This window comes from Plectrocnemia conspersa, unplaced genomic scaffold, assembly GCF_051122295.1.
Source record: "Plectrocnemia conspersa isolate PC_06_02 unplaced genomic scaffold, ASM5112229v1 ptg000011l, whole genome shotgun sequence".
Taxonomy (NCBI): domain Eukaryota; kingdom Metazoa; phylum Arthropoda; class Insecta; order Trichoptera; family Polycentropodidae; genus Plectrocnemia; species Plectrocnemia conspersa.
The window spans coordinates 27,542,537-27,563,128 of record NW_028277175.1 but is presented as its reverse complement, the minus strand read 5'-3'; the positions used below and the strand labels follow the sequence as shown (position 1 = coordinate 27,563,128).

General features: G+C 28.1%; 1 protein-coding gene across 3 annotated transcripts in view; it reads left to right on the top strand.

Moving 5' to 3' along the window:
- Positions 1-20,592, top strand: part of LOC148230137 (alkylglycerol monooxygenase-like) — a 27,917-nt gene extending 7,325 nt beyond the window's left edge. For 2 of the 3 annotated variants that reach the window (XM_088197022.1, XM_088197023.1), the window contains exons 2-10: positions 5,266-5,496; positions 10,295-10,422; positions 15,454-15,605; positions 16,470-16,573; positions 16,641-16,803; positions 17,325-17,476; positions 17,583-17,717; positions 19,798-19,911; positions 19,977-20,592. In XM_088197022.1, coding sequence (XP_088053148.1) covers positions 5,296-5,496; positions 10,295-10,422; positions 15,454-15,605; positions 16,470-16,573; positions 16,641-16,803; positions 17,325-17,476; positions 17,583-17,717; positions 19,798-19,911; positions 19,977-20,246 — 1,419 coding nt within the window. In that variant the 5' untranslated portion in view covers positions 5,266-5,295 and the 3' untranslated portion in view covers positions 20,247-20,592. Of the gene's footprint in view, positions 1-4,656; positions 5,497-10,294; positions 10,423-15,453; positions 15,606-16,469; positions 16,574-16,640; positions 16,804-17,324; positions 17,477-17,582; positions 17,718-19,797; positions 19,912-19,976 lie in introns of those variants that run through there. The other variant, XM_088197021.1, reaches the window with a different exon arrangement.

The following is a 20,592-nucleotide window of genomic DNA, read 5'->3' as shown; positions in this document are numbered from 1 at the left end:
CCTGTACAAATAAACCCTTTGCAAATAACCCCCTGACAAATAGCCCCCTGAAAATTAACTCCCCGTGTAAATAACCCCCCTGACGATTAACCCCCGCCACGTATAGAGATAAGTATTTTATATAAGTTGTTATTATTTATAATAAATGGTCATTATTTTAATAAAATAATGTTTAATACGAATAATCAGTATCAATACTAATTTATTTCATTCAGCAAAATACAGAATTTTTTAAATATCAATAAAACTAACACATTTACGAAGAAAATATACGTATTGTATATTTTGTACCGGTGACCGGTGCGAGCAAAATTGTTATAAAGAGTATTAAAAAAAAATAAAAAATATTATTAGGCTAGATACATATGTATGTATAATACAGCTAAACTTTGGTAATGGCGTCAGTATATGTTTTATTAAGTATAATAGAGCGTCACAAGACGTGTTAAGTAATATCTGTATTATCTTTATACGTGGCGGGGGTTAATTGTCAGGGGGATTATTTGCATGGTGGGTTAATTGTCAGGGGTTATTTGCACGGGGGGTCAATGTCCAGGGGGGTTTTGACGGGGGGTTATTGTCCAAGGGGTATATTTCCAGGCGGTTAGTGTCCTAGAAACATATTTCCTAATCTAGATTCTCCTTTATATATGGACCTTCGCTTTACTTTATTTGGAATCTCATTATCGGCAACTTAGCGTCAAAAGTGTTAAATTTTGCTTTTAAAAATCATTGGTTATATCGTCAAAATGTATCCTTTTGCTTAAAACATATGTGCTGATGTGCATATTGTTTGTGTTTTATTTATTGTAAGGTGCATAACAATTTTTCGTATTAAATGTGTTTTTAAACGTTATTATATGTTGATATATGTTTTATTTAACTAACAGTATATTTTTTTATTTTTTATAATACGTTTATTGTAATCTGATTTTCTAAAAAGTCTAAAACTTGTTAATGGGAATATATTTACTATTTACCAAGAAAAAACAACAATTAAAAAAACTAAAAACTAAGGTTTTACTAAGAAAAAAAAACTACAAGTAAAAAACTTGTGCTCTTTGTAATTTTAATCTTGATTAAATTTTATTGTAACCATTATTTTTTTGTATGAACGCAAATTGTTAATCGATGTTATGAGCGCTAAACGCTATAGAACGAGCGCGATGCGCAAGATAATAAGCGCATTGCGCAAGATAATAAACGATGGGTGCAAAAAAAATACAAACAGTCCAATATTTTAATTATTTAGAATTCATATGACATCTAGCTATTTACAAATTTCTTAATGGTTATAAACCCCTGCCGCTACATCACTCAGCTGTTTTTTTAAATAATTCATTTATTTGTTTTACCGCGCATTTGATTGCGATGGACGAAAAATCACCTAAAAACATCATTACATTTACCTTCCTATACTATGTATACCTAATACTATGTCATTTATTTTTTGTGAATAGTAAGTACAATTCTTCGTGAACACATTTTAATAAATTATTCTTTTCTAAGTTTCATGGTTAACGTTTTACAAATTATTTAAAAAAGTACAATAAAAAAAGTTATTTTCCGATTAAAGTATTTAAATTATAATATATTTTAAATATTTAATTAATTTTTTTTAAACTAAAATACTGACAAACTATCAATCTTTCGCTGTATTAATTTTAATTTGTAAAAAGATTAATCAAAACATGTTTTATTTCATTTTTACTTCCAAAAATTGAACATAAAAAAAGTCTCGAAATTAAATACGAGCTGGCGCTACCCCAACCAAAAAAAAAATACGAGTGCAAAGGGTTAAAATAGTATTATATGTACCCATAAATTATGTGATATATATCTTATGCATGACTTAATTATATCTTCGTTAAAGAACCTTGAGTGACTTTCATTAATTTATCTCATGAAATCACATATTATTATCTAAGCAAATATTTTTTATCTCAGATTTCATAGAACGTTAGCTTAGTTCATTATTCTAATTTATTATTTAGAAACATTATAAACTATATGTTGTATTTTTTATCATTTCTAAATACAGTTAAATGATGTTTTAGCCTTTCTTGGAAATTTGTGCGGTAAATAAAAGTAGATATGTTTCAGCTATGCTTTGACGTAGTATATCAACTTCTAGTAAAATATTGACGATTAGCTGTAAAGGAAAACATTATTGAAATGAAAAATCTTTGGGCCTTGAATTAACATTTTCCTCTACAAATAACCTTTATTATAATATCACCTAATACAAGATTAAATGTAGTTAAAAGCTATTTGATCTTATCTTACGCAAGACTGACGCAATTAGGAATCATATTTGAGTATCAGAAATACTCAAATACTCACACTTAACACGGAAGTATAAGAAATGTAATAAAAATGATAGATAGAACTACGAAAATTAAAAATATAAATAAACTTACTGTCGGTCGCTCACTAACGCGAGGTACCGCAGCTAGTATAAGTTCGTTCTATTTTTACAATCCATTGCATTTAAATAGATCGTATTCTAAAAATTCATTAGGGAATGTATGATATTATTTTAAATAAAATCGATTACTTAAGTTCATTATGCTAATGTTGAAATTAAACTCTTAAATAATACTATATATTTTTTTTATGAATTATTTAAAATAATATTTCTATGTATGTTATTATACATTATAAGTCTTTTAAAATAATCTCTTATATGTTTCACAGTTTGTGTGAAAATATATAGATTGCAAATACATTTTTATGCTCATTTTATGTTGATTGAATGTTTCGTTTTTACTTCAAATGTAAAATGTACCGAAAAAATACTTTTTTATCTAATTTTTAACTGTTTGTACGTCATTTTTATTATAAAGTTTAAAGTGTTCTGTATCAACTATAACATTATTGTTATCAATCTATTAAATCTCCTGTTTGAGCATTTAACAATATTATATTCGATGAAGCTGCGAGAATATAACATGGACTTTAACATGTTATTGCCGTATTTAAAATGTATTCTTAAACAATCTCTATTTTTTTCATTTCTGAATTTATTCTCGCAAATATTGCTTTATTATAATATATTGTAAAGAATATATATAATATGTACTGAAAAATGTTTTGAGAGACAGAATTCGAGAGTCGATAAAGTGCTCATGTTTAATTGGTTAACATAGCATTACATTTTTTATAAATGTCTTTCTATGTAGTTTGGATAAATGGCAAATAAGAGGAAATATTTTAATTTTTAGCTTGACCTTAACCTTTAGTGAAAGCTTGTTTTATGGTGACCGTATGATAATTACAAAGGATAGTCCAAAAAAAAATTAATTTGATGCGAGGCTAATATTGATTTTTTCTAGACAAAAAAGGATTTGAAAAATATTGTTTCGTAATTGATGATAGTTAATTATTTTCGAAAGCCTTTGTGGCTATTGTGCAATTCTTGGTGTTTTGTCGATTTTTAATGATCATTAATAGACAAACTATTGTAGTTTAATGATTTCTGTCATTGATGGCATTGTTAACATTTGTGACCACAAATCTGTAGTGAATGTATACACATAATTAATTTTAAAAAATAGAGTGAGTAACTGTTTTTAATATTTTAAAGTCTGAGTAACTGAGCTTATTTTTCGGGCTATCTCTCAAAAAAAATCTAAAATAATCTAGCATAAAAACATTTTTTTATATATGTTCTTTCGGTTTAGTCATATCAAAATAAAGTTTTATTTGTGAAAATTTAATTTATCTTGCAGGTGAAAATAAAATTATACGATTTCAACTTTTCCATACGTAGTAATATTTACATACTTATTATTATTTATTAAGATGCAATGTTACAGTGAATCTGTATTTTTAATTGCAGCTATATTTTCACTAGTAAAGCTTAAATTCATTTTCAGCAATAGATCTTTTTACTAGTAAAAATATAATTAAATTCTCGGGCTGTCACTTAAAATATATATAAAAAAAAAACTATCCCAAAAACATTTTTTTAATATGTCGTTTTATTTATTACCCACGAAAATATAATTTAACTGATGGGCGCTAGTGAAATTCTATGCGGCTCTAAAATGTCTATAAAACTCAATTTGACAGTTGCGAAACGTTCATTTTGGGTTGAACCCCAAACCATACCCACACGAATTAACCAAACGTAGCTTTTATATATTATAGTTTTAGTATTTTCATTAGTTCAAGTATAAAATATAATGTAAGCTAAAAATACAGTAGCATCTCGCATATTACTCCATAATTTGTCTGCACTTTATTATTACACTATTTTAAAAATATTCTAATTATTAATACTGATATTACTACGAATTTCTGATTGGTTAAAGTATATTCAAACCGAATTTTGGTCAATAGGAGTGCGCAAAAAACAATTATCACTTCTCAGAAGGCAAAAATTCACGTCAAAAGCAATAAAATCGTGTCGGCGCCGTCGCAGTGGGAACGCTCGTTACCGAGCGTTCCCACTGCGACGGCGTCGACACGATTTTATTGCTTTTGACGTGGATTTTTGACTTCTGAGAAGTGATAATTGTTTTTTGCGCTCTCCTATTGATCAAAATTCGGTTTAGATGTACTTTATTTGATTTTAACTAACTGTAAGTTGTAATATTGTTATAATTTTTTTTAAATAAACGCTATTGCGTTTTTTTACGTTGATTCTATACAGGGATGAAGGCATTTAGGAGCATTTTTTCACTTTGAATTTGGCCAGAAAAATACATGTCATTTATTGAGATTGGCCAACTGTTTGGGAGGAGTTCTTGTGACAGACAAACACATGTATTTTCAGTTTTATAGTATAGTTAGCAAATGTGAATTTATGCTAGTTAGGGGAATAAGTAATACATTTCAATACTCACAAGATTAAAAAGTTGGTTATTTACATGATAGTTTCACCGTCATATTAAAAAATTCGCAATTAATTAACACAGCTATAATACATAACATTTATAAGTAACCCTCGACAGGAATAACCGGTAACTATTTGCTCCACATAAGTTGCAAAAAAAAAAAACATACTTCATTATACCGACCCTGTCTTCAAGTAAACAAACAAACGACCTCCCATTTGGAACGTATTGTTTATAAACAACTCGCGCCGGCTTACGCACATATGTATAATACATGTACACACACACTCATGATATTATATAAATAAAACCCGCTTGAAGCCAAGACACCAGAGTTTGACTGTGATAGTCGAGCGAGTGACAGTGTCGCGAGTTGCAAACACATAATCAAAAACCGGATTTTGTCCAATTTTGACCGTTGCAGTCGTCTAATGTCCCAGTGGCAACCGGCAACATGTGGGACCCAGAGGCAAATTGGACGTCAGAAGTGCTCGAGGTGGTTAAAGGGGAGATCGAGAATTCATCCACCCGCTACGGATTGGAGAGGGACACGGTTCTGAACTTCGCCAAGGGTCTGGGGAGGCTGTTCTACCTGACGGACTACAGCGAAACCTCATACGAAAGTCCCGAGCAAGTGCCCAACATTTACCGACAGGTGAGATTAAACTTTATCGAATCAATCCATTACTCTGACCCAATTAGAATAAGAGCGTTTATTGACTCAAAGTCGAAGAGAAACTTCTGCTACATAGTCAGTTAGGTCAACCGTTGTGTATGCCAGAATTACCCTCGTTATACTATAGTTACAGGCTAGCATTAAACTTCCTGAAAAGCATATTTTTCTGAGATACAAAATATATAAAAGATTATCGGTAATTATACATTAGTTCATTTTTATTTGTGCAAAGTACCTACAAGTAGTTTTAAACTTAACATAAGTTTACTGTGTAAATTTCTACTAAATGCTAAATATAAACTACGATATACTTAATTTTACAGCAGACGTTCTGGTGTTTTCGGTTTATGACTATCTCATATTTATAAATTTCATCTTATGAAACCCTTCTCTGATCTATGTTTATTATTATATTGTTGTGCTAAAAAAGTTAATAACATATTTAATTTTTATAGATATTAGGTTGTTTCATGTTAATTACTAAAATTGTATTGTAAAAATTATGCTCTATAAACAGAAGTAGCTTTTTGCCAACGATTTAATTGTTGAATTGGAAAGTGGTCAAATTATTTTTTAATATCACTCTGAATATTGAATTTCGTATTTCAAAGAAATAAATATATGTTTAAAAATATGATAATCTGTTGTGTAAAAGTCAGGGGAGTATGGGGGATGAGGTAAAATTTTCAATCCTAATTCGATTAATTTTCCAAAATTGATTAGTGAGGTATGAGCTCCGCGTCATCAAAAAGCAATATTTCCCAAAATTGAATTTGTTATGATTAATTTTCTATGCATGGTCTTAATATCTCTAGATCTCACCTGATTTAGGAAACGATCAATGAATAATATGTCTATATTTCAAAGCTTCTTTGTTGTATTATAACCATTGTCCTGATTAGGGATTGCAATAATACCGGCTTTTTTAAAACCGAGAGAAAAAACATTCAATACCGCTATTATTGTTATTTTTTTTAATAATTAGTAATAAAAAAAGACCAAAAAAATAATGTATATTCATTCAAAGTTGAATTAAATACTTTATTGTTAAGTTTATGGTATAATATATTCTTGAATGTTGATACATGCTTGCGAATTTTGCGAAAAAATCCAAGGATTCATTTTATCAATGACATTTTCCTTGAATATATTGAATAAAGATGTAAATATTGTCGTCTTCAAATATAATTTACAAGTAGGAAGTAATTTACAAATAGGAAGCTTTTAAGCAATCTTCCTTTCATTCGGGTACTTCTAAAAATACTTTATACACTCTTTATTGTGTTGTATACTAGTACTAACAAAAACCAATAAGACGACTGTATACAAAACTCTTTCTGTTTGAATTTTGCGAAAAAATTCAATGATCTTAGAATCAGAACATTTTCTTTGAAGATAATAAATGAAGTTATAGCTACTATTGTCGTCTTCATATTTTTTTTGAAAATACAATAAACATGCAGGTCAAATTTCGATTTAAGTTGACGATATTTATGATGAATTATTCGTTTATGCATATTTCGTGTTTCAAACAATAAGAAGCTTTTAAACAATCTTCCTTTCATTCAAGTACTTCTAAAAATACTTTAAACGCTGATTCTTTATTGTGTTGTAAACGGGTACTAATAAAAAAGAATAAGACGACTGTGTAAAAAAAACCTCTGTCTCAATTATTTTATCATTTTTATAAATTTATTGTTGGAAAAAATATTTTTGAAAATACAGGAGCCAAAGTTTACTTTTTTTGAAACGATAAGTCTGAAAAATCTTCGTCTTTAATTGACTGCTTCTGGATGCCTCCTAAATTTTGTGCAACAGACATTAATGAGAAAAAAGTGCGTCTGGTTTTAATTATTGCACATTAAATTTTTGCTTATAAAATTGCAATAATTTTTATTTTTAAAATATATATCTCTCGAATACATAGTATATAGTTCTACTCATGTTAAAAGTAACATAAATTGAATTTTAGTTATAAATATTTATGTTTTATTATTTAATACGTAAATACATTATAATATTTTTTAACATTGATATATTACGTCAATAACAGTACTTATACCATATTTGCGTTACCACAGTCAGTTTATGAGCTATCTATTTCATAATCATATTTGAGAAAGAGATGGCAAGTTTGGGTTTACGCCTCTACCATTTGCTCCAAAGCACACGATACGGATATACGTTCGATAAATTTATCAATACTCCTGTCTATATTTTGAACAAATGTATAGAAATTAAAATTACTATATTTTTTATATGTATCAATCAATCAAAGTAATGCTCTAGGTTGTGTAGAAAATTTAATCTATAACAATGATTTATTATTATTTTTGAGAACTAATTAGGAACAGACTTCCATTGCCATTTTTAATTTTCGGCCAGTTCGTGCGGTACCCATTTGTCCGTTTTTTGCACATTTATTATGATATCCAGATGTCGTAAAATGGTTGCAAGAGAAACTTTTTAGTATTTTGTTCAAATGATTGTTTGTGGATTAGCTTCAACTGTGTTTCTCAATATTTTTAATTAACAGAAAATAGTGCTCTTCCACGAGGCTCATTTTGAAGTAATCTGATTCAGGGCGTGCACACACATATGAGCGACATTATTTTATGTCGTTATCAGTTGCTTCTTCGGTAATTTTTTTATCTTGATAGTAGCTCTCAATATTATTTTTATAATAAAAATATTAAATTATTATTTAATACATAATAAAAAAAAATCGGAATGTATTTGATTATGTAACATAAATTATTAAAAAAAAAGACGTTTTTTTTACGAAAACATTGGAAAAAAGCGGTTCATATCGTTAGAATGAAAGTTTGTGAGGTACGAATTTGTGCATTTTTCCCTTTTTTTGACATCTAGATGTTGTGAAATGGTTTCAGGAAAAACCTCTAAATTATTATTTAATTATTCATAATTTTGTATTCTTCCGTAGTAACCTAATAGGCGTAAGCCCAATGCGTTAGAGAGTGGTAAATCTGTAAGGCAATCACATATAATGAATTGGTGAATCGGTGACTTTTAATAAATTAATTTTAAATTATTAAATGTAATATAATTATATAATATAATATAATCAATAAATGACACTTTCCAATTGGGGTCGATTTTTGATAATAGCGCCTAATAATAAAGTCTGCTGCAGTGGCTCGAACCCGCGGCCTCTGACTACGCTATTCCGATCTTAAATCATAATGCATAGGTGCCGAAAACATATTAAAACACCCCTTAAATAGGGTTATTTACTAAAAACGCATTGTTTTAATAACAACCCGTTTTCATATAAAACAACCTAATAGTTAATAAACTTTGTTTAAACAAAAGTTATTTTGCAATATCGCGTTTCTTATTTTTAATTTATTCAAAATACTTATTAGCAGTATGGATATTTTTCCGTTGAAAATATTACTTTTATTGTAATACCGTGAATCACACTTTGTTTTAAACTCAGAGAATCAGGATATATATGTAACAGTTGCAGATGTCTTGTTCTTTTCAATTACTATTTCTTGCAGTATAACTCGATTCATATATTATAATATTTGCGTCCATATTTAAAAAAATACCAAACTATGATATTTTAAAAATTATATGTCTAAGTATTGAAGGTACACAGTAAATGCAAGCTTCTTGATTCATAAAATCTTAGAAACAAAAAAATTCAATACATAATAAAAAAACAGATGCGGACGCCGACCGGTAGAAGACGTCCTTCCGTCACATTGCCAAACGCGTGCGTGTTGCTAGCGTAGCTCCAGTGTGTCTTATTTTATCGGTTAAGTTTAGTATATGAGCCTCATAATTTCTAAATTGTGTAGTAAATGACTTATTTCATACATAAATACAGTATTAAATAGTATTTTAATTATTTTAAAATATTTTTGCTAAACATTTAATACTACAAAAAGTTTAATAAGTACTTTAATAACTTAACGTAAAAGTATGACAGTTAATTTGACATAACCTTACATTTTATAACCCACATCAATTTTTCAAACGTAATTTCAAGTGTCAGAAGATCAAATCTATGTTTAGAATGATAGCTAAACAATTTGTAGATTATGTGTCAAATGATCTAAGTACTGTAATAAAAGATATATTAATACTCTCAAAATATCCGAAAAAATATTTTAATTACTATTTAAATTTGCATACTTTAACATTTTATAATCCACAGCATTTTCCTTACGTAGTTAATAAGCGTCATAAGATAATATCTAAGTTTAGTATAGGAGCTATACATTAGTATTTTTTATACTATTTTTTTTAATAATCTGATCTAAGAGTATGACATTTATACTGACATACATTAATGATTGTAAAATAATACTAATTCAGATCTCTCATACACATTCACATGGGATTTGAACCCATGTCTTGCATGTATAAGTCCGCGACGTATACCACTGTTTTAATATATACTCACAATGATATAAAATATTTAATGGATAAATATCTTGAATAAAAACACTTAATTAGTTTATATCAACTATCCTTGTCCTCTGGGCTTTCAATTAAGTTTAATGCGTTGCATCTTACGTATCGTAAACATCCTGTTTACTTATAAAGTATTATATATCTACTCGCCTTCGATAGAAACTGAAGCATTCGTTTTTTTTACATTTGCAACTAGAAAATGTATGCTAAGCAAGCAGCAGCGTTGAACCTTGACGAGTTTCGGTCAATTATCGACATTGTCATAAGCAAAACGACCGTGTGACGTGTCACTGAAAACATTATAAATAGACATTTTCATTTAAATTTTCAGGCATGGCCATACTTTTTACTGTTCATCCTCGTGGAAAACCTGATACGCCTGTCAGAGGGAAAACCTTCAATAAGGTTCAACGACACCATGACCAGTTTATCAAACGGCCTTATATTAGAGTGTGGCAGGTCAGTAAGAAACTATAATTTTATTTATCTTAGTAATACATATGTATAGTAAAAATGAATTAAATTATAATGTTTATAAGGAAATATTATTTAAAAAAATATATTTAAAATCGCAGATTATTTTAGACTTCAATTTAGAACAGTTTTTTCTATTTGTGTGGCACCCATTTGTCAAGCTTTTTGAGCTTTAAATTATATATATTATATATTAATACATTAATATTAAATTGATTATTTATTATAAAAAAACGCTATGCTACAGTATTCACGTAGTCGTTATTTTATCATTCATTTTTATTTATATATATACTGTGTCGCATAAACGCAAAAGTGACGTGTGTATGTAAGCTAGCATAGTAATGATAAGAAGTTATCAAAACCGAATTTAAAATATTTGAACATATGTTTATCTTGTGATGTTTATTTACACCTATTTAAAATATTTCATAATTTCTATTTATACGTTTAGATAAATATTCACATACGTTTACCAAAGTTTCTTATGAATATAACGAAACGTTAATTTGAGTTTGTTTTTAGTTATATGAGACGAGAAACAATTTAACGGCAAAGTGCTTACAAAATCCCAAAATACAAAAAGTAAACTAAATGTTGGCAAACTACTACTTTTAAAGCAAAAAAATCAGTTAAACAAAAATGTGAATATTTAAATGTTGATTAGTTATTATATTTTTATGTCAAATTACTTATTTTTTTACTAATAATTATTATTGTATTTTTTTATAAATTATGAGTAATGTAACCAAAATATATTAAATATATTTTTTATTGTTATTAAAAATCATATGTATTAATATATAAAATATCACTCTAGGATATACATATATTAATGATTCATAATTATTGGCTATTATGATATTTATATATTTATTATAAAAATATTTTTATAGATAGGATTTTTTAAAGCACAAAAAAGTGATTCCCATATGGACCCGAATGCTAATTTATATTTTCTATCGCTTATTATTTTTCATTAGAAACTGACCATTATGACAGTTTATTATTAATAAAATTTATTTTAGATTTATAGACTTTAATTACAGTACGGTATCTCATTTTTTCTTAGTAGTTATTGATTGTGTTTACTTCATTGTCACGCATTGTGATAACGCTTGTCATTTTTCAACAACGACAAACTCACAATATAATATGTGCTATATAAGAAATAGGTTCTGTATTTTATAAATATAAATACCCATAAATTATCAGTATCAGTATCAATTTACCACAAGATTATCCTATTAAGATAAGATATAAATTCAATATGCCCATAAATTAAATTCGCCATAACAACATTGAGATCCTCTTCGAATAATTAAATCTACATTGTAAATATATCAATATGCACAATTAATATTTACTTACACATATTAATACAATGTAGATTTAATACAAAGAAATTTAATTTTTCTTAAACGAATCTAATGGATAATTAAATACGTAAACGTAAAAAATGTTTACGTTATGAATGAACGCTTTTCATTGAACCGTGTATTTATAATGACTGAAAGTGATAGTTGTTTGTTTACGTTATATACACAAATACATATGTATGTATGGATTAAAACATTTATAAATATGTATATTATATGATAAACATTTTTATCTCGAACATTAAATTTAGGGTTTTTTGCGTTTTGTAATTTAACCAGTCCTTGACCCAATAGCCACAAATTAATCGATTGCTGAAATTATTTCCCACAGCAATTATTTCACAACTGAAACCTGAAAGCGAGAGAAAAAATATTCGCATGTGTAATGAAGCCCTAAGGGGAGTTTCGAGGGCCGATTTAAATTGCTAATTTTATTAAATATAATTTTTTTCTTCCGACCGCAATTTATATTTTATGTAACGACGGTACGATTTATAATATAACAATATGCATAAATATTGTCGTTCGCGTTTATTTACGTGTTTTTTTTAATCATACTATCAGACTTTATATATGTATTATATAAATATTTTCTGAATACATTAGTTTGCATGAACTTTAATTATATTCATAGTAGCACTCGTGCAAGTGATAATATGTTTATACACGTGTATACTAATCAATGTTCGTATACTTAGCTACATAATTACTAAACGTGTTAAGAGTGTATACATAATGTTAGTATAATAATAAAAATATATTTACATTTAATTGATTTTAAAGAAAATATACTTTTTAATTAATTAACTATTTTTTAGAGCAATGTCATGAGTAGTTTCTAACCTTGCAAAGTCAAGGTAGTTAAATTTATAGTATATTACATCACATCCAAAATATTATATTTAAATACATTACATTGCATCATATAAAATTTGATCTGTATTTAATAATCAAAAAAATAATATATGACGCAATTAATCTATATATTGCACTAATAAAAATAATAATTAGCCTATATAAATATTTAGTATACATGTTTTGATAAATCATAGTATATGTATATATTAATTTTTGTGTTATATTTAATACGTACGTATTTACGTTCGTCTAATTACTCAAAAGTAATTTTGTCGGCGTACGTTTGAGGACCACTGGTGCAATGCACCTCGGTACAGTTAGCTTGTAATTTAATGTCGTTTCAAAGGCTGCGCCCAAGCGGAAGGTACACAATCATTACTAGGTATTAAAGGAAAACTTTAGTTAAATTTTCCGCCGGGACTAAATTAAATTTTCAATATCTTTCGTTTATGTATTTTAATTAAATGTATGTGTTTGTATTTTTATAGTAAGCTATACATTTACACAAAAGTTTAAAACAACATATAGCTACACATTTTCTATTTCATTTCATCGTGATTTTGTAGGCAAAATATCCGCTGGAAAAGCTGGTAACAATTTATTTTATAAAAATATATGAATCAGCACATATTTAAAAAAATGTAGATGGCATTATTAGGTGGTGGAGTTAAAATGACAGGTCTTGGAGTGTCGAGTTGTATTATTGTCAACTTTGTAGAGCGTCTGGAATTATCGTGATGTATTTGGCGTCTCTCCCTTCTGTAACCAAGTGTCACATATTTTTTAATACTGGTTCAAGAAAGCTTTGGCATATCACAGATGTATTTATATAATAAAATATACCTTTACAGAAAAGTTAAAAACATATTGCTACACATTTTCTATTTCATTTTATTTTCTTCTGTTTCGTGACTTTGCAGACAAAACTCCCAGTTTATTTTATAAATATATATAAATTAGCACAGATATAGAAAGATGTATATATGTTTGCGAAACAATTTTATTGCTTCTTGGACACATTTACAAAATGTGCTAATGCCTTAACATGTTGATTGCCGTAAAAACGCTTCCGCTTATGAACGACGACATGAATGCCGCTAGGACGCGGGTGTCGTTTATAGTTTTGTATTTTTCTAAGTAAAATTCTGAAATATTTTTTTATATTCTTTTTGACTAAATTTAATTTTTTTCATATAATAAATTATGGTTCACACAAAAAAAACTTCAGAAATATTTTTTTAAATATATTTATAAAATCATCTATACATATTCTAAAAAATGTTTGGCATTATTAGCATACTCTGCCTATTTCGCTTGGTTTACGCAATAGTTTCGTGGTTTACAGAAAAAAAATCAGAAATATGTTTTTAAAATATATTTATAAGATCATCTATGTATGGCAAAAAAATGCTTGGTACTCTTAGCATATACCGCGTAATTTCACGTTCACTATTAAAAAGGTTAAAATAGAAACGGTCCAGATGTTCACTACGGCGATCAGTAACCAAGGGATAGAAAAACAATAGTATTATGCTCAAAATATAATATATAATCTAGCGCGCATCGTTAATAAACAAAAATCATTTTATTCAGCGGTGTTTAAGGATGAATGTGCTATTAGTTGGACCATACAATATTTATAATTTACAACGCAATTGTTTAGCCACGAGATCTCTCTTCCATTGTTGTGAATATATTGTGTGTGGCTTTATTTTTGAGACTTTTGCGCTAATTATCGCTGGAATGACCTCTAAATTATAACAAATTGTGAAAATATTACGCCTTATTGTCTTTTTATTGACATGCTTTAACCCAATGCGTAGCAACTAAGCAAACACAATCAACGACTCAGTAACATATATTATATTAATTAAAACTATGATTACAGATTATAATCAATACATGTCATTATTATCAACCTAGCTTAATTTTATTTTAATTATTCATCACAATATGTAACCCTGAGGTTAGGAAAATCTCAAAAAACCCAATTATGCATAATCGATTGGAATTATAATTATATACTAATAATTTATTTTGATTACTTAGACACGATAAAAATATCAGAATTTTCAATATCTAACTCGAATTTAATTATCTAATCCTTGATTATTATATAATATTCACTAATTCTGATCTCCCAGATGTATGGGATTTGAACCCAGGTCTTTTAAGTCAATTGCCAGAGACTTATACCACTCACTTATCGTGCTAGTCAAATTACTTAAATATTATTTTAGATAAAAAAATTAATTGCAGCTTTTAAATGATGATTTTGACCAAAAAAATTGTGTCGCTGCAAAATATAGCAGTTGTTTAAATTAAAAAATCTGTAGTATGCAAAAGATTTTTTAATAATAAAAATAAGGAGAACCTTCACATGCAATCGAACTTGAAGTGCTTTTTTTTGTATTGACCCTTTATGACAATATTTGCTATCATGAAAAAATATGAGTTTAATCGAAAGGAACATATTTTAGATGTTGCCATTTTCGTAACTTTTTCTATTGCTGCATCTCAGAGTTTGCTTCAAGATGTTTATGATCATCAGGTTTTTATACAGTAGAATTTTAATTTATTGTAAATAGAATGGAATAACATTATGGACAAATAAATTATTCATGATCCTAAGTTTTTCAGGAAATAGCAAGTGAAGCAAAATTAATGAACTATTGCGAGCAATTTTAATATTATTTTTAGTATACCATATACACAGCGATATGAAACACATTTATTATTCAAATGTATAACTAACTATAAACTTTTATTCGACTTTCAGGGTAGCGTTCAGAGGCGCTGAATCGCTGCTATATTTGTACATTTACGAAAATTTCCGGCTGGTTGATCTGGCTTGGAATTCAGCAGTAACATGGTATCTGGCAGCCCTAGGAGTTGACTTTTGTTATTATTGGGTCCATAGAGCTAGTCACGGTAAGATTTACATATATAAATAAGTATTTACAATGATGTATCTGTTATTGCAACTTTCTGGGCCCGCGGGCCGTATGCGGCTCAGTTAAAAATTTACTCTGACTATTAAGGTTTGCAGCTTTCTATATACATATATTGCATTTTGTTATTCATTAAATAAAAATAGCAAATTGGAGCAATTTTATATTATGTTTTATGAGTGAAGAGCTCTCGGTTTGGACTAAGTAAATTTTAGTTTACATATTATAGAAATACATCTTCTGTGGTTAAATATTGTTATATACAATGCTTATAACAATATTTGCATTGTTTATTTAAGTTAGTTTGTGATTAGGTCGAGTTATAACTAACTAATAATATTAAACGTACGTTTATTAATTGTTGTGCTTTGAATTTATTTAATCGTATTAAGAATTTATTTTTAATATTTTGGAAAAATAAGATAATATAAAATCGTGATTTTATTTTACATTTAGACATTGTATTTGAATTTTTTCAAAATTTATTAAGCTGAAAGGAATGCGCTGTATATTAAAAATTAAAGATCTGGAAAAAATCTTACTTCTCAACAACAACTATTTCGAAAAATGATTTCTCATTCTTTCAAAGCAAGTTATGTGGTAACAAATTCGATTTCTAAACAAAGCAAATCTGTTTACTGCCGATGAATTTATTAAAGTATGTTTTGAAAGCGTTGCAGAAATAATCTGTCCTAAAAATTAAAGTATGAGCCGTTGATTTAAAAGTGGGGCAAGTCTATTTTGTTAAAAAAAAGAGTTAGAGCTAATTTAAAAATAATCTTAAAATTTCTGTACAAAACCATGTTTCGAAATAATACCAGATTTTCTTGTTACGCTTCCGCAGAAGTTCACATTCTCTGGGCCCAACATCAAGTGCACCACAGCTCCGAGGAGTTCAACTTAGCAGTCGGCCTTCGCCAGTCAATCTTGTACGGATGGTGTGGATTTGTAAGTAACTGCTTACTGCTGACAAAAGCTGCGGGCTGAATTTCGTAACACCTTATGTTTTATTCAGATCTTCTACCTACCGCTGGCCTTAGTCATTCCACCGGCTCACTTCCTTACACATCAGCAGTTTTCGCTTCTGTACCAGTTTTGGATCCACACCGAGACCATAACCACTTTGGGACCGTTAGAGTACATTTTCAACACGCCCAAGCATCACAGAGTGCATCATGGTGAGTTTCGAAATTAAAATACATTTAAAATATATGTCACTGACTACATACATTTATTTTGTATTATATATCATGAAGCAATATGTATTTATTTAATTTACACCATACTATAAAATATTTTTTATTTTATTTCTATATATGTAATTAAAAGTACAGGTCTTTTAATGTTAGATATAGACAAAGCTTTTGACACGGTATGGCATGATGGTTTGATTTGCAAAATATATGAATATTAGAAACCCCGACTATCCAAAAATTATAATTAGCTATTACTGACATTAGAAAAATATTTATTGTTTTTTTTATAGCATATATCTTTTTTTGTATAAATCTTTATTATTATTTAAACTGTATTTTTCGATTCTTCATAGCTTTATATATATTCGAATATTATTATATTTTATTGTTTAGTATTCCTCAGTAGAATGTTTCTCTCTGAAGCTCGATCGTTTTTCATATAAAATATTTTGTGAAGCTGTGAATTATTAAATATTTTTATTAAAACTTAAATTCTTACACAGGTTGCAACATTTATTGTCTGGACAAGAACTATGGAGGTCTGCTCATCATCTGGGACAGGATCTTCGGCACTTTCGCCGAAGAGAAGGAGCACGAAGAAATTATATACGGACTAGTCTATAACCAGCCGTCATTCAACCCTTTGCACCTGCAGGTATAGCAATTATTTCGCTCGGAAGCACTCGGGTCTAGTTTAAAGTTTCAAACGACGCAAACTCCGATTCGATTATGAAGTAGTAAGGGCCGTTATTAATTTTCAGACGTTCTATACGGTCTACGTGGCGCAAAGTTTTGCAAAATACCAAAGTTGGAAGCACAAAATAGCGGCGGTTGTGTATGGCCCCAGCTGGTCTCCTGGAAAGCCGAGATTAGGGGATGAAAAGGACAAAGTTGACGTAAGTTATGAGTGAAATATAAATATGAGTTAAATTAAATCAGTCTGACAAGGTCGACTTCAAAGATCGTTTGTTTAAAGCGTTTGAGATTAAAGACTTACTAAAAACAATGTCTAGTTATAAATGAATATTCTTACCGCTTTATAACTTAAATATGAATATATTAATATTCTTATCATTTTAGGGAAGAATCAGGAATTTATAAATAGTAGATAACAAAAAATATATGGACATAATGATATATTATTATTTTATTACGGTTTTGACCAACGGTGAACAGGTATATTACGCCCAATTAAGCCATATGCGCAATCCAACTCCCACTCTTATTTACGCTAAATGTGTATTTTTATAGCTTGGCAATCTTATACTAAGTGTATTTGTGGAAATATGTTATGAACATTTTATTAAATATATTTTGTTTATCAATACTCTATTTGCATTAACACAGTCAGTTCGAGAGCTATAAATTTCATTTTAAGTTTGGGTATACGCCCCTACTATTAGCTCTAAAGTGCACGATACATATATACTTATCATTACTCAGATTTATTTTTTGAACACATTCATATAAAAAAAATCTATAAATAAATAAAGTACATTTCGTATCGTGTGCTTTAGAGGTAATAATAGGTGCGTGAACACAAACTTTCCATCTGTTTGTTAATTATGAATAATGATGAAATGAAGAGCTCTCGTACTGACTGTGTTAACGCAAATATAGTATAGATAAACGAAATATGTATTATCAATATATTGACCACAATGTTCGAACGTAAGCTGCTTCGCTTTAATGAGGGTCTTGTAATAATATTTTATTTACATTTCTGAAAGTCTGTGTCAATTTATATTTTTAGGTATATTATGTAAGATTCCCTATTTTATTAGGGGGGTAAAAAAAACAAATGGATCAAATAATTGTATATTAGTATACAAATTTTAATATTAAAATAAAAAGTCACTCAAAGCAAAAGGTATATTAAATGTAACTGATCCTTAAAGCATAGATAGTGTTAAGAACTGATATAGAATTGGGATATAATCCTATGTTTCAGTTAATGTATTATTCTATAATAATATTGTGAATGGAAGGTTTTTGCCAACGTATCCTTGGAGATTTCGAACCTAAATATAGATAATATACGTAAAAACCTAAGTATAAGTAATAGTATAATTGTGTAATTAAGGAAATTGTCTATACAATATACTTAGGTTATACCTGTAAATAATATGATAAATAAAAAAGTATCTAAGCTATTTATTAACTGCAGTACACATATTAAATTGATATTAAATTCAGACCAATATATGGTAGTGAAGAAAATATTTTTCAGACCATAATTGAATGGAAAATTATTTATGCTACAATTTTTTTTAATATTTAAGATTTTATAAATAATATTCAAGCATTTTGAGATGTAGTCTATTTATAGCATAGCTTTTCATTGGCTGTTAATGTACGTGTAAATTTGAACTCGCAAATCATTGAATTGAAAATCTCTTTTGAATTGTTTATTCTGTGTAATGAAATACGAGCAGAACGGAATATATACATATTGTATTATTAAATTTCCGCTTTTCTTATATAACATACTCAGACGAAAACGAGTTTCCACTTGATAGAACACTATTCTAACCACTGAACATTTGCAATGTAAAATGCAAGAGAGGTTCGAGTTTTAAAGGCAAAAGTTATTCACAATGTATTCAATTTGTTGAGTTTGATGCAAAAATATTCGATCTAAGCTAATTTTGATGTACATATATTTTTGGTAAATTGGTTATTAATATTCAGCGCACATTAGATTATTTTTATTGCGCATTCGTGATTAGGTTTTTGCACACAAAACACTATTGACATTCTTAACGCGATAAACAAAAATATATTATACATTAACGTAAGACCATAAAAACACTTATCTGTTTTTTTTCTTTATTCTCAATTGTCCTTGAGTTGGATATGTGTTTTTTTTTAAAGATATGTTTTATTACTGTATTTAATTATAGTAAAATCGTGTAACTATTATGCTGATTATATTAGAAAAACTTATTTTAAGAATTTTTATTTATATTTTTACAGATAAAAAAAAGAGAGAAATACAACGTTGTTTTACCTATTTGGTGCAATCTATATCTTCTACTACATTTCTGCGTCATAGTCTATGGATTTCAAGAGTTGGCAATCAGACATATGGTGTGTTCCTATTTTTTTTAATTATATATTAAACTGTTAGTAATTCATATTTTTTTGTTATTCAGGGAATGTCTCCAATCTCAGTGTCTTGTTTCGTCCTTTATATTCTGGCTTCATTAACTACTTTTGGAATGATGTTTGACAGACACCCTGGAGCTATAATGTTCGAGTTGATCAGATGTGTCATCTTCGTCTTTGTAAGCCGAGGATATCCTGCAGATGGTCCTGATAAGACGATCATGCTAGCCATACAGTTGTTCTATGTAACTTCAGCCATATGGTGGTGTTTAGGTGGCTTTAAAATTATGAAGATCAGAGAAAGAAAGATTGACTGATTTTAATTGTTTGGAAAAAGAGTCAATTTAAAATAAAATTACTATTGTTAAATATTTTTAAACTATTAGAAATTCAATGGCATAGTTGTATTGTTAGCTTTTAGCTACGTGATATGTATATAGATTAATACTGACTCATAAACGTAGTGCCTTATTTTTTAAATTAATAATATTTGAGACTGATTTCTAATTATTATATAGATCAAAATTTTATATTGTAGTATTATTATAGAATTCGTAGCATATTTTTATGTTATATATTAAAAACATATGGTAAATTTTGGGTTAGATTACTATGTAATGTATTTGGAACTAAATCAAATAAAAAATGAGTTCTTTATTTTAA